Source organism: Syngnathus leptorhynchus, chromosome 17, assembly GCF_054491065.1.
Source record: "Syngnathus leptorhynchus isolate UIUO chromosome 17, UIUO_Slep, whole genome shotgun sequence".
In the NCBI taxonomy this organism is placed as follows: domain Eukaryota; kingdom Metazoa; phylum Chordata; class Actinopteri; order Syngnathiformes; family Syngnathidae; genus Syngnathus; species Syngnathus leptorhynchus.
In genome coordinates, this window is record NC_141211.1 from 7,170,620 (window position 1) to 7,186,449 (window position 15,830).

Here is a 15,830-nt window from a genome sequence, read left to right on the forward strand (position 1 = left end):
ATTGTTACCTCATTTTAGATGTTTAAAAAAAAAAAAGTGTTCCTTGTTTTGTGCGCTTTTTTAAAAAAGCCTTTTCCTTAAGGCAGTTAAAAAATATATATACTAACGGAAAAAGTTTACCCAGTGGTCTTTAGAATAAGCGTTTCCAAAGATTTCACAGTCAGATGATCAGCAAAAGATAAATATGATTAATGCCATGCAACTCCAAGACGGTCTAATCTTTTACTTTCTTCTGCAGACTTTAAGTGTGACATTTTTAAGCACCACATCACCTGCTCTTCGCAGAGGTCACTCGTTCTCAAATCAATCGTTTGCTTTGCCTGCCGTTTAATCAATTAAAGCCAAATGTTAAGAATTTTCAATTTCCAATACCCCACGTTATTAGATTTTGGATATTATTATTTTTTTCTGTTATAGGACGGGGAACTCATAATGTTGGAATGCAAATAGTCCAGAAGTCCAAAATGCTGTCGGTGCTTTTCACCATTCTACATCATTGAAAGCCTATTTAAACTTTTTAGGAGGCATCTAAAAAAAAAAAAAAAAGAATTTAATTCAGTAGTAGCAGGTGGATGACTGCACGCTTGACTGATCATCTCCAAATGGGCATTCAATAGAGGCGATGTTTCTCATCTACTAATTGGACGTTGCTTCCTTGTCACAACAAACCCCCCAAAAAGTTGAGTCAAACCACACAAACTTGTGTCTTTTCACAGCAAACAGTTCTTTGTTTGGTAGGGCCGGCTTGATTTAGTAACATTGAATAAATTGAGGTCTGAGGTGTGAAGGTCAGCTCCTCAGTGATGCTGTAGATACCGACTGGAATAAGGGAGGCCACAGTCCAGCTTGCTATTCAGCCTTTTGAACCAAACAAACAAAACTGTTGTCGCCTCACAATTATACTCCTAAAGAAGAAACTGTACATTCATCGCTCTATTTGTTTTCATCTTTTTTTCAATGGGATTTAGAATAATTAAAAAGCTTGATAGTCTTCTCTTATATTGGATGTTTATTGTACCATTAATAGTACATAAAACATTTTTAAATTTGGGAATGGAATGGCCACACTTGAATCAGCTCATTTTCATCAATTACTGACATTAGCAATAATTTCCTATTCAATCTCTGTTCCTTTGTGACATTGCAAGGAAGAGAATACTGATGATTTAAAGATTGTGCCATTAAGTCGATGCTGTTCTGGGCTTGCAGGATCTTGTGTGATGGAGAGATGAGTTTCAAATGAACTGATAAATGACAGGGCCCCTGCAGTGCTCGGCAGGACGGATGCTTAATGAACTGTGAGTATCATTCTTTATGTACAATTACCTTCATATGCCAATGACACAGCTTGACATGTATATGGATTAGAAAACAAAGATGTACAAATAACAACAAATAAGAACAAATATATTCCATATTGGAAAATTATTGGGGAAAAATATCAATATAAGTGACTGAATAGTTCAAGTGAAGAAGGTCTCAGAAAACATAGTTGGTCATGCGAGCAAGCTTGTAAGCCTTGTTTAAAAAAAAAAAAAAAAAAGCAAAATATATGCTTAATAATTTTAGACTGCTCCCCCCACTACTATTCCGTGTTTTACTCCCTTTTGTAGTCCAACCCAGACTAATTTGACTTTACAGTGGTGCTGCAGTTGCATTTTTGGCCAGGGGGTGTCAGTAGAAAGACAAATTCGTACCTCATCTACTACTTTGATGACAAAGATTGTAGAAAGCAAAGTTGCAACAACATTCAATTCAGTGGTGTCTTTAGCTAGCTGTGATCAGTGAATGGCGTTCATGCAACATGTATCATTTATCATGAAGGTAAGTGATTAAAAAACAATATTTTCCATTTCTTTCCCTATCAGAGGACTGATTTTGTTCTGCAAGCACAAAAAAACAAAAACAACACAATGATGAATGACTCTGGCCTCCTACCGTCTAACACTCTGTGACCTTTGAGGAGTGTCAGTAAAACTCACAATAAAAACAAATCTTTGTAAAGTTTATTTATTTATTTATTTATTTATTTACTTATTTATTCATTCATTCATTCATTCATTCATTCATTCATTTATTCTTTTAAATATTTAACAAACTCTTTTGTTGCTTATCCATATGTCACATTTTCACTGAGATACAATAAACAATCTCATGTTGGAACCTTGAATACCTGTAGCTAGCTGTTTTTAAATCTGCATAGAATCAGGGCTAATGCTTCATTACAGGGTATTTTTACATAATGACTGTCATGTTGCTGCTGTTAATTTTTTTTATTAGCGCAATTACCTGGCTCTTATTGGACTGGGTCAGAGGTCTAATTACCCTGCGTGGTGCCGGTAAATAGTTGGTGCCGCCGAGCAGGTGGCCCTGGAGGTAAGAGGGAGACACGGGGCATGCCGAGGCGGGCAATTACTGGATGAATTTCACTTTAATAAATGTTGAGCTACATTTGGAAATTCAGATAACAGAGCTTTCTGCCTAATGGGTGCTGCACTGAGGCCACTTGTGCAAGGAAATGATCCCAAAGAGGGTTTAATTAACAGCCGCTACATGATCCAGGGAGCGCGTGACAGAATGTTAAAGTGAGGGGGAGAGCACACGGCACATGGATAATATGAAAATTGCTGAGGGGGAGGGGTGTGGTTGAAAAGTGGGTGCCAACTTTTATATGCATATGCTGCTTCTGTTTTTGAAAACAGTGGTGAACAAAACAATTGTAAATATAAAAATGTTTTATATGGCCCAGCAAAATACAATTGTATATCAGTCATGCTATTTAGTGAACTGCATGTAATCATATTGAAAAAAAAAAAAAGTTTTAATTTTTGACTCATCAATTGATGGGGCAGTGAAAGAAAGAACATGGGAATAGTCTTCCACTTTGTGTTGAACTTTACTGCCACCTACAGGACTGGAGTAAAAGGTTGTGACTAGGCCCGTGCTATTCTGAGAGCCATTGTTTTTACATTTTGTTTCCCTCTGTTGTCTGCTCTCTGTCTATGTGGTTGTTGGCTGCTTTAAAAAATGAACGTTAAATCATGCAGGTTTCTACTAAAACTTCAAACCACTGAACAATGATTATCAGCAGTGGCCATTTATAGGTACCAATAGCTTGAGTTGTTGTTTCAAGCCGGTGGAATGCACAGTGATATGAATAGGCAGTGGTGTAATGGCATGTTTGCATCAACACACCTAATTCATTGTCAGGCATTTGATGCAGCGAGTTTGTTTTGTCCCGTGGCTGCTGCCACGTTTTTAGTGCCTCGCACACGCTGCTCCCAAGCGCCACCATCTCAGGCGGCGGCGGTGGTTTTGTTTTGTGTGGTTTTGTGCATGCAAGGTCCTCATGGTTTTACGCACCGCGTTCTCCCTCTACTCTCCAGCGGTGCTAAAAGCCCAGAAACAGAACGGTAATTGGCCAATTAGGGCCCTCGCTTCGTGGGCCGCAGAGCACTATGCGCCTCCACATGCTCACAGAGTCCGATAATTGAGATGAAAGCAAATGAACGGATTGCAGACAAACAAGCTACTAGAAAATAATTACTTGGAGTGTTTCTTTTCAGTACCTCTACAGCGAATTTCATTATTGTCAATAGCCTCTAAAGCTGCTCGAAACGCCGGTATTTGTCATATTCATAGAGACTTGATAATGACATTAATTTGTCTTAATGGCTTGGTTCTATTGTTAAAAATAGTGAAATGAGCAGAAATGGTCTTTCCTCAGCAAGTAGAGAGGACTTCAGCACACTCCTGGTCAGCTCCGGGAGATAATTTGGTGTGCTTGTCAAAGTTCCAATAATTTGTTATATGGAACATGGGTAATCTTAATACCATTAATGACCATTTTCCTTGAAATTCATTACTGCCATTTTTCTCGTCCGCTGTAATGCTTTTGCCATTTTCTTGGGCTTAGGATATTTCAGCGAGAGTGGTTAAAACATGTACACGTTTATCTTGTACAGTTTTGTTTTGGAGTACTGAGAGGTTCGTGTTATTGTTGCTTAACACAGAAGCTGGTGATTCATTTGACTCCTGTTTGGCACTTCTTATATAATGTGATGAATAATACATTTTAAATTGTTTCCCTACTTTACACCTTGATCCGGTTGTTTTTGTTGAAAATCACGGGGGGGGGGGGAGTCGTGACACATATTTTACAAACATTCAAGATGCTATGTAATAATGACTAGTAGTTTTTTTTGGGAGGGCTCCTTTACTTTTATATTCCTATAAATAAAAATATTTATCCACCATCATCATGCAAAAATCTCCCTAAACGTCTCTGACGCTTATCAAACCAATATTTAAATGAAATTTAAACCACGACATAGAAGGGGTGTCTAATTTGAATAATTCATTGATGGTGTATCTCCACCTGCTTCAGCCTCTTTGCCAGTGTTTGAATTTGTGTGACTGAGGACCTGAATGGTGATGTGTGACACACTCCCGATGAAAAATAACAGCCGCCCTCAGATCTGCACAACGGCCGATGAAGAATCGCTGACTTTTATTGCCGCCGAATAAAAGGATGCGATGAAAGAGTCAAAGGCTGGGGGAGAGCGAGGGATTCGGAGGGAGGGGCGGAGGAGTGCAAAACAAGGCCCCATCCATCACATGAGTTGAGGAGACACATTCCAGTGCCCTTAGCGAGAGGATACATTCACTCAAAATCACAATAGAGGAGGAATCTGGGAGAAGCTGGGAGGGGCGCCCATCAATACACAACCTCACCCTTGGGCTCTCTGTGCGCACAAACTCAATGCGCCTTCCAGCCCAATTCACTTCCCTCTATGGCCATGACAAATGTACATTTTGCCGCCTGTGAATGTGTTGATACTCAAAACAACAAAACAGACCAAACAAAACAAAATCACGGCGTGGATGCGAATAGTTAACCAACATTTCAACTGGCCTTTCCTCTCTCCTTCCCTTTGCCCTCCCTCTTCCTGACCGTCTCTTTTTCTCCACTTGGTACAACTCAGAAATTTGCTGCTAGCATATCTGTGTCTGGCCGAGTCGGTGGGGATTTGAGGGTGGAGGGAGCAGGTGATGGCTTTCTGGAGTGCACTCATTTACACTCCTCCCTTTCTCTCGTTGAGCAGCGTGAAGAGGTGGGAGAGACGAGGGGGCCGCTTCCCCTCACTCCTGTGAGCTGCACCTGCCAGGGGTGAGAGGATCAATGGTGAACTCTGACCTTTCACAATGCTCAGAACATGTACATAATGTTTACATAAGTTGTTGAGCATGCACCACAACTGTATCGTTCTGGGCCGTCTGCATCGCAACGAGATTTATATGTTTTGTATTTAACGTCATGTCATCACTTTGAATATCTGCTAGCTTAATGCCGACACGCGATTCAAATTTCAACTGAGTAATAGCATTAAATAGCAATGGGTATTTGGACACAAATAGTGAAGCAACATATGTAGACAGACAATTTCAAAAATACTCACAGTACTATATTTTTTACCCTCTGTAACTACAGCATACTGTCTGAGTTAGTTGTAAGACTCTTCTGTATTTTACAGCCGTGCACACACACAGTCGAGGGATGACAATGAAGGGAAGGAAAAGTCTCTATCCTGAATTTTTGATAGCCAAATCGAGTGTGAATCAACTGTGCTGGTTGCAACTATTTGCATCCACTTTGGCCCATTTGCTTTAAGATATGATGAATCATCCGCAAAATTTTTAATGGTCAATTAATTATGCCTATTCTTAATGTAAACAAGACATTGTGTGGCCCACAACACATGGCTGAATCGTGTCTGTTTTTCATCTCGTGCTCATTATAAATAGGAGTCCTCTGTTTATTTATTTTGTCTGGCAGCTCATTTTGCCCTTGAACCAAGCATAAATGCTGATTATTCAGAGTGCTGAGATCCATTTTGGATTCTGCCGTAGCGTTAGAGTAGTGTGAAAGTCGGCGGACCCCTGGCCTTGACCAGCTGAGAGCCAGTGTGTCGGTTTCTATGGTAATGATGAAAAAGTAACTACCTCCCAGCAGCGCCCCGCCGCGTGTCGCCTCCCCAATAGAGCGCATCTACAGAAAACAGGAGGGACCCGGCGAGATGGGCAGTGACCCGTCATCACACCGACTCTCACGCATGTGCTCGGTTATAGACGCTGAATTTGCCTAAATCTCTTTTTCACACCACTTGTGCCATAACTCATGAGAGAGAGTGGGAGCCATAAATTCACAGTTCTGTCAAAAGCGGAGCGTGAACGAAGTTAAAAAAAAAAGAAAACTGTCACAGGGGTCATGAGGGGGGAATACAACAACACAGTGGGGGAGAGAAAAAATCTGACAAAAGCAGATTCCAAATCACAATAGATTAAGTATCTGAAAAATCATTCTAAGACTGGTTTGCTCATGTCTGAATTTATTATTCATTGCAGTTAGTTCGAAATAAAAATAGTAGCCCATGAAGGTCTTTTTTTTAAATTATTATTATTTCATTATGTTTGGTTGAAGCGACACATCACAAACAACGCATTTAGTAGCGGCCTCGGAATGCCTTTTAAACTTTCTGACGGAATCTTTTGAAAACCTTTTGTCTGCATTTCAGAAGTCAAAGTTTGGCTTGGCAGTCAAGCAGTTTCACCCTGACAAAAAAATGAAGACCGCTCCAAAACAAAGGCGACCCCTGAAAAGAAACTAATGTGAGATGAATGGGGAGGAAATAGTGCAAACCGCAGGAGGTCATTAATGAGAAAACCATAAACTTTCTTCAAGGCAGACTGTTTGTTTCCCTGAAGGCTCACAGCTTTTAAACTTGAATCGCTTACGTGTGTTTTGTTGTTTTCAACTCCGCCAAAGTAAATCTCAATCATAGACAGAGCTGAAAATGTCTAAATAATGTTTTCATGCGTTCTTCCTTGTACTTTTTGCTCTTCCTGCTCTCTGACCTCTCTCCTCCCTGACTCTTACCCCCCTCTGTGGTTTCCCATGAGCCTCCAATTGACTCAATTAAGTGAACACACAACTACCATATGCTTAAAGATGTTTGTTCTCACAAAACGGCCTCACAGCTGCATCCAGCAAGCTCACGGTAGTGGGAATTTGGGCCCTAGATGAAATGTCCTCCCATCCTGTGATCTTTTGTCATTTGAAAGAGTGTTCCGTGGAAGCGTCAGAGAGTCCAAAATGGAAAGAGCGAGAAACGCGACAATGAAGGAAAGTAGGAAAGTGAATGAGGGGAGGGATGGAGGGGAGGATCAGGAAAGTCCAGTGAAAAGGAGGGAGGAGCGGCGAGTCGCCATCAAAAGTTGTTCGGCGCCATCGTCCCTCTTTGTTTTGCCCACAATAACGTCTCCGGCGTGTCGGCCTGCCGCATGACATTCGGCGGAGAGAAATAAGGCAAACAGAACATGGCAAAAGGCGCTTTGCCGCCTCGGCCTTTTGTATCCGGGGGACGGTTGATGGTGCGGCAAAGGACACAAAACCTGGGACAAAAGGGGGCAGTGTGGATGAAGGCGCTATCACTGACAACGCCAGCACTTTGAACAACTTGTCAACGTGGACACTCAAGCGCCTCACATTTGTGTACAGAGCCCTTGAAAGGCCTCGCTGAACTGCCCGTATCTCTTTGGCGGAGTTCAAATGGCAAGAAACCTTCATTGTGTCTGGGAGAGTTCATTAAATTCATTGGTTTGACCTGTTATTTTCAGGCCAAAAGTCTGCTGATTTGGAAAAATGTGAGGCAGCCATACGTAATCGCCTCGTGACCTTCGCGGGGTAACAAACCCCCTTTGAAGAGTTTTTCAAGGCTTTTATATGAATGGGGTCAAAGGGAACGTTTGAGACATATCTATGGCAGAACAAATGGATTGACATCAAAAGGGAATTGGAAATAATCCAAAGATATTTACACCTCTCATGGCTCTGCAGACGACCCCCCCCCCCCCCCCCCCACACACACACACACACACACTAGACTGAAATTCATTTATCAGTTTCTTATTTTTCTTTGATTGCTCACAACTCAAAGTCTTGGAAAATCGACTTAATCACAAACGTCATGAAAAGTTAGTCGTATTAGTTGGGGAGATGTCAAAACGTCACGGAAAACTCGAGCCTCTTAGTTCCCATAACGTCGTCACATTTAGATGTAAATTGGCTCATTAGGATGGCGAGACGTTCAGGTTTGCATTTATCTCCCATTTATTCTTGTCATACAGGCTCCACGACAACTCGGGGCTGAGGAATTTATTTCAAAGAACTTCAAACAAGCAAACCTTATTGAAATAGGCACTGTAGTAAAAAAAATATATATATCTGTCCTGCCAATTTACAATCCACCCTCCCCTAAACTTTGAGCAGTATATATATTTTTTTAGAAAAAAAGTAGCTTCCCATTTTATTTATTTTCTTTTTAAATCCAAAACTATCCACAATTCCATCATCACAATTGCTGAATTTGCTTATTTTGAGTGCAGCAGTCTCATCTGATATTGCTCGATCAAATTCTCATTTCAAATCCGATTGAAATGATGTGATCATTTTGATTCCTCCTACTTATCGAACCTTTTTGGGGTTCCAACCACCAAGTTCCCAGCATAGCACATTCACCTGTAGAGCCCCGCCCCCCGCCTCGCAACACAAGCCCTCTCGTTTAAAGATTCATTGGTCCCTATAGACTCGGGCAACCCAAACATATTGCGCCATTCAGCCGGTACTTATGTGTCATCTGTTATCTATTGGACTGGTGTTTCTGTTGAGCGTATGAATGATAATCAGGGCCTTTGTGCGTCCAGAGAGGTGCAGCCGGATCCGCACTCTGCGATGTTGCCTCAGGGGGAGATTAGGAGGGGCAGCCGGCCCTCTGTGTCACGTCGACAGTCACAGCGCCCATCGTCAGCCGGGCCCAAACCCCACTGGGACCTTAAATCCTGTTACACTGTCAGCTAAAACCATCATTTGTATTAGAGATGTGTGGGTGTTTAAGTGCGCGTACATATTAAGTGAGGGGGGACAGTGTCTTAAACTATGAATTATTCATACCAAAAGAAAAGGAGATATTGACTACATCTCCATAAACAGACTGCACTCTTTATGTCAGCGGGCACGAGATCTTTGGGTATAATTGCATAAAAGCCCTTGAAAATGATCTCCTCCTGCAGCACAGCAGGCACTGGTCAGCTTTAGCATCAGTGAGGGATTTGAGTGATGGCAATTGTTCCAACTTAATATCTTATAAATAATTGACTCGATTGAGTGTTTATTTCTCATTCTTTTCACCAACGTGAAGATTCTCTAAACAGCTGATTTACGCTCTGTGGGATTCTTGAAGTGGACTTGCATGCCTCATGACAGTTATTATCGATTGGTTTATTTGTAAACATATTACTGGGAGTAGGCTTTTTGCACGATTATTTCCCGTTAGTAATAAGTGATTATTGAGACTGTTCGAATGAGAGTCTTTGCACTTCTGGCCTGTCGCCTCCAGAGGGAGGTCAGAACTATTTGTCAGTCTCCAGTTGGGATTGCAAATTGGGATGAGTCTCCCTGCGGGACGACCCGCAGAACCTCTTTTCTTATATCCACGGGGCCACTGCTGTACATCATTTGGAAATTAGTGCGTCTAATAGCAATGCATCAATGACACATTTTATCTTTCCATCGTCATCTTAAAAGATAATTGACCACAATATTACGCACCGTTTTATTTTAAATATCAAAGCTGAAACGAGATTGACGGTCTCATCAATGAACAAAATCCCCAAATGACTATTTTTTCTTGTTTTCTGTGATATCAGATTTTCTCTCAGGGTTTAACTGCTCCTAATTCACTGTAATAGTGAGCCCTGATTACGGGTCTAAGGTTTATTGCACATTATGTGATGCTGAACACAGCGTCTATATTAATGGTCACACAGACACCATTTTTCCCGATGTGTTTCAAAGTGGATGGCCCAAAAGTAACCCTATAAAACCAAACAATTATTTGAAACCACGTGTCGGGGGGGGGGGGGGGGGGGGGCTCTTCCTGCATGCTCCGTATTTGTGACGTTAATGATTTTAAAACTGTCCAACTTTTTTTAGTGCCCGGGGAACTTGCACGTCTTTGAAAGTCGTGTTCGGAGCGCCTTAAAGTGAAAGAAAATGTTTTCCTATTAGCTAATTGAATGAGAGCGCAAGGCGAGGCCGCGCTGCTCCATGACAGAGTCGCCTTTGTTGCGTCTATCCGCCGCTGTCACACACTTTAATTCGACTCTCTTTCTCCCTCATTGAAACCCTCCACAATGACATTCAATAAGGGCCGCCGAGTGAAAACCTGGTTATTTTTACATATTCTTCCAAACCACCACCCCTCCCGCCCCCGACTCGGCAGGGGCCCGAGCAAAGGAATTAATCACTGCTCTTTAACAGCACTGCCTTCAGGCAATGACTTGTCCCTTTTTGTGCCTAGAAATGACACATTAACCCTAGATTGGTTTGCATAAACTTAATATGCAGCTGTTAGGCGTGTATACAAAGTCAAAGTGAAAGTAAGGCAAATGCGTGCGTGATTGTTTTTGGCAGAGGAGCGTGCGTAATTTTTGAACTCTAGTTGGGTTTTTTTTTTTTTTTTTTTTTGCTTTCTATTCCTACAAGACTTACAAATTGAATCCAACTGCTGCTTTTTTAAATGTGACAATTCAAGCTGTGTTTTATGATAAAATAAGCGCGATGATAAAAGGCGGAATGGGGCAGTGCCGCCTCTCGCGGCGTGGGTGGGGCTGACAAGAATAGACTACATTATGCAGTTCATTTAGTTAACAAGTGAAATAATGGGGAAGCGTGCAGTGGGAATGCCGAGAGAAAAGCACAAAACCCTATTGAGAGCTCTCGGCCGCTTGCAGCGTAACCGTCACATGGCCGAAACGGCTTCGCAGCGCCTATTTAAGGAGCTCCCGGCGCGCCTTCAGCACCACTTCGCTGTCCACCCTTCCGCGCGAGAGCACGCTCCCACGTCCCACGCCGTTGGCTACAAAACTCACCCACGACTCATCTGCACGGCCGCAACCATGCCGAGGTCTTTTTTGGTGGATTCGTTGATTTTGAGGGAGGCCAACGACAAGGGGAGCGAGAACAGCTCGCCTCTCTTCCCTTACGCGGTGCACTCGCCCGGCCACCACCCGCACGGACTGCCGGGCTCCTGCCACTCCAGGAAGGCCGGGCTGCTGTGCTTCTGCCCGTTGTGCATGGCCGCCTCGCAGTTACACCCGTCTCCGCCTGCGCTGCCGCTCCTCAAAGCCTCCTTCCCGGCTTTCGGTTCGCAGTACTGCCACACGGCCCTGTCCAGGCAGCACACCTCATCCAACATCAACCTCGGCCACGGAGCCGCCCTGTACCAGGCCGCCTACACGGTCCCTGACCCGCGACAGTACCACTGCATTTCCATCGGTGAGTCTACACTTATTTCGCATGTATTTATTTATTAAAGTCTGCGTCTCCTTTATTGTCATTATGTACTGACGATTTCGTTTGACATTTGACAGAAAACAGCAACAGCAAACTTCAGAGCAGCAAACGCATGCGCACGGCCTTCACCAGCACGCAACTTTTGGAGCTGGAGCGGGAGTTCACTTCCAATATGTACCTGTCCAGGTTGAGGCGCATTGAGATCGCCACCTACCTCAACCTGTCTGAGAAGCAGGTTAAGATCTGGTTCCAGAACCGCAGGGTGAAGCACAAAAAGGAGGGCAAGAGCGGATCCGGAGGCCCGCGGACTGCCACCAACGGCTGCAAATGCTCGTCGGCAGCCAGGTGCTCGGAGGAAGAAGAGGAAGACATGCCGGTGTCGCCTTCATCATTCTCCGAAAAGGATGATGTGGACTTGTCCGTCTCCCCCTGAGCTCCTATTTGGACGATTAAAAACAACAACACATGAGCCAAAAAAACCTGTATACTTGTGTACATAAGAGAATATTTAACCAGGGAATTGTCCTGAATAATTGTATAATTCATGTTGTATGTTTTGTATGTAGTTTTTTTCTGAAAACGGTCAATTTGTTGTTGCTGAATATAGGCACATTTGTAAACAGGGAATGAGGGGAAAATAACATAACATTAATAGCCCATAGGATTTTCCCTTCAGTATTTGAATACTGGTTTGGGATGTATTGCAGGATGCAAGATGAGCTCGGTCTCCAATGTATTATTAAATGTCATTTGAAATTTATTTATTTATTTAAAAAATAAAATCATATTTCTGAGCCGTACGTGTTGCGTTGTCTTGGTCTTTTTGCGCGCCTCTGCGTACGCGCGTAAATCTGTGCCGAGTGAGTCAACTGGACTTGCACTGCACAAATAGTACTAGTCTCTCAAAACTTATATCACATATTAAGAAATTAGTACTATATTACAACAAAACATGATGTGCAAAGACATATTCCATCTTGCATTGTGCGTACATCGTACAACATATAACGTGAATGGCATTGACATGTTTATGCTTAACTACAAATGAAATATTGTGTCGTCTTTATTGCCGAGGTAATAATTGTCTATCTTTGGCGTTTTCTCCCGCGAGAGGGGACCTTTAAAGCAGATTTAACTGCCTCTTATTCATTCATTTGTGGTCTTCGGATGAAACGATAAGTCTCGTGTGACTGCATGAGTTAATAGTCACTGTGAGTGAATCAAACCGCATCATTTAGTGTGCATATGTTTAAGATATCGATCTAGCATGAAATGAGATGAGGAGACAGGGCTTGGTCTCCATGATCCGCATTGTTGTGTTGTTAACGCACTCCAACCATAGTGTGGTCAAGTTTAGTGCGCTTTTGTGAGCATGCAGGTGGCTTTTAGGCTCAAGAGAATAAATACAGCAAAGCATCAATTCAGTGTTATCTTGAATAAAACATCGCTATTTATTGACGTCATCTGTTTTTATGTACGTAAAATAAAAAGCGTAAAAAATATATATGGATAAAATGTCCTGTTTATAGTCAAATTGGGCATTCTCAAACGTCAATATCAGGTTTCAAATAAAGTTGGTTAAAATATTTTATGAATATCTACTTTAATGATAAAAACAAAACAAAACAAAACAACCATCCCTTCCCACAGTCTGTGCGCGTGGTGTCAATAGCGTGTTTTACGCACCGTTCCAACGGCTTTGTGCTTTACTGTTTGGACCTTAAACTGATCTTATTACGCTGAATACACTTTAAATTATATCTGCCTCATTGTAAACATATAGTATACATTTCTAAAGAGCAGAAAATAAAAGTTTTCAAAGTGCACTTGCACACAGCCTGCTATTTTGCATCAATGTCCCCTTTTGGGTGTTACGTTTCGCTTTTAAACTTCCCTTTAATGGTTCACTTAAGCATTTTAACAAAACAGCAATATTTGCATTTGTTAAGATATGGGATTAGACTATTTTGTTAATTGCACCATATAGCCCCCATTTTGCTCCAAAAGTGCTCTGTAAAGCTGCCTTTCTGCATTCAATAGCCCGGGGGTATGCGCCCTGGGGGAGTTTATACGCCCGGTGCTCCAAATGCTTAATTTATTTATTCTTAATTTTGTGCCGATCAATTCATTGAAGCAAAAAGGACCACGGTGTCTTTTAAAAGGGAATAAAAGGGGATTGTGGACGTAACCTCGACGGGGCTGACGAGAGGGCTCCCCTGACGCTGGAGAGCCGCTTGAGTCAACAGGCGCCCATCTAGCAGACTCGCCCCAGTCTTTATCCCGGCTAATTTTTTATTTACGGCTTTTCTTTGACATGTCTCTTATCTATCAGATTAAAAGAACGGCTTGTAACAAATCAGTCTGCCCGGTTTACAACAGCATTAAAAGGGGACAAAAGGAGCAGGCAGTCAGTACCTGAGAGTCTGGTAGACGGGCGCAGCGCTGCAGCTGATTCGATGGTTTGAAAATACGCACGAAACAAAATACTTGAATCCTGAAAAAGAGCCTTTGTACGTTTCTTTAGAAATCAAGCAATTCTGCATGACAAAGGACAATTAATAAGCCGTCTTTTCACGACCAGCAGCTGGTTTCCCCGTCAAGGAAAGTTGGAAAAAATTCAGGCTGAATGCGCGCAAAAGCCCTTTGCGCGCAGACAGCAACCCAAGGTGACCCATTTGGCACAGTTAAAATAACCAAGCCGAGGTAAAAGCGAGGGAACTGTCAAAAACATTTAAGCTGAAATATCTTGAAATTGCAAATCCCTTTATGTGGAGGGACGCTGCCGATGTGGGTTAGTGGTACAAAGGAGGTGGTTAAGTTGGAGAGGCTTTGCAAACGGACACGTGGCTTCTCAATGAGAGCGTGGCTTGCTTGTGCAGGCGCTGCACACTCGACTACTTTCAAACTTCTGTAGCCCAGTAAATAATCTATAGAGCACCCAGCGTGCCAACTAAACAACGTTAGCGTCCCCTTTAAAAAAAAATGGTTTGACTTGTTTGTTGGCCTCATTTTAAAGATAAATAGCAGCAGCTGCTCCGGGCTCTCAACCCATTTTTTTTTTTTTCACAGCAAGAGTAATTGTTATAATCGTTTATAGTATGATAACATTTTTGTTTAAGATTTAAAGAATACTTTTTCACGTATGCCTTTTATTATTGTTATTGCTGTTGTTATTATTAACAACAGTACAGCAGGGATAAACAAATACAGTCGCTATATTGTGTGTAAAATGTTTATTTAAGAAAATTACACTCATAAAGATTTGTCTATTTTAACACTGGACTACTTGCTGCTCTTGTTGCCGTTTTGCATGTTTATATCGAAGCGTGCATCTTTCCCCACCGGTTCTTTTTTTGTTTTTTTTTTACGGTGCAGCTCCTGCCAACGTGTCAAAAAAGGAAACTGTCGCCTTGAACTTCTCATTGCATTCTTGCTGCAACATTTGAACCCATTCAACTGCATATAATCTGTTTAACAGCTAATCAGTAATGTAAGATGAAGGACTGGCCTGGCACGCCGCTTCACGCCCCACCCCCCTTCTTAATTGAATATTCAACGCGCGCAACCGTGCTTTGCTTTGCCTTTTTCAGGGTTCTCAGAATGCGCCTTTTAATTCGGCCTCCGCTTATAGAAGCGGTGTCAGAGGTCGACTAATAATGAACTGACGTGGACATGGAAGTGACCTCTGCAAGCGCCATATTATAGAATTCTACGGGCGTGTGATGCCTGTCCTTTGAATACACTTTTTTTTCCTGCTGCAGTAAATCATTTAGCGCAAATACTGGAACCATATGGTGCTAATTGACTTTATTTATTTATTTATTTGACTCTATCCTGATAGTTCAATAGATATTTTGTATTTTCTCTCTTAGAGATTCAAATATATCGCAGGTCCAAATCCACATGCAAGGCTGTGATGTTGAAGACAACCCGTATTGGAAATCCATTTCAAAAGATTTTTACGCACGAAAACGCTGTTGTTTGTGTGTGTGTGCGTGTATTTTTTTAAAGATAATCAGTGAATGCATTCGACTTGTCGCCTATTTTACGAGTTATTCTCATAAGTCGAACTACACTTTGTGCACCTGCGGCACACACACAGACTCAGCGTCGGTGTGCGTCCAGCTGGACTGCTTTTTGCACTGGCTTGCTTTGGTCTCCTGCACTTTGGCGCGTGAGCGTCATCTGCTGGTAAAGAAAAACAACAACTTTGGTTCATTTCCACATTGAAGGTTGCAGGTCTGGCATAAAAAAAAAAGGCAACATGTCACTATAGATTAATGTCTCGTCAAAGCAAAAGCAGCCACCACAAAACTCAATGAGCAAATAGGTTCTTCTTGGTGTTGGAAATACTGTACATACAAGACAAGAGTGTTTTTCCTCGGCTACAAACAAGCCACTTGTGTGTATATGCTCG

At 42.2% G+C, this 15,830-nt stretch overlaps 2 protein-coding genes across 5 annotated transcripts in view; both read left to right on the forward strand.

The window, feature by feature from the left end:
- Window positions 1-15,830, forward strand: part of LOC147043524 (cationic amino acid transporter 2) — a 53,937-nt gene that overhangs the window by 10,124 nt on the left and 27,983 nt on the right. For all 4 annotated transcript variants that reach the window (XM_085936411.1, XM_085936412.1, XM_085936414.1 and 1 more), the window contains one exon: window positions 1,210-1,298. The gene's annotated coding sequence lies outside the window, so the exon portion shown is untranslated. The remainder of the gene's footprint in view (window positions 1-1,209; window positions 1,299-15,830) is intronic.
- gsx1 (GS homeobox 1) lies at window positions 10,780-11,931 on the forward strand. The gene is made up of 2 exons (XM_085936325.1): window positions 10,780-11,395; window positions 11,491-11,931. The coding sequence occupies exons 1-2, from the start codon at window positions 10,780-10,782 to the stop codon at window positions 11,844-11,846; spliced, it is 972 nt and encodes a 323-aa protein (XP_085792451.1). The 3' UTR covers window positions 11,847-11,931.

Coding starts and splice junctions, on each gene's coding strand:
- gsx1 (XM_085936325.1), top strand. CDS start 10,780: ATGGGGAAGCGTGCAGTGGGAATGCCGAGAGAAAAGCACAAAACCCTA. Junction 11,396..11,490: donor GTACCACTGCATTTCCATCG/GTGAGTCTACAC, acceptor GACATTTGACAG/AAAACAGCAACAGCAAACTT.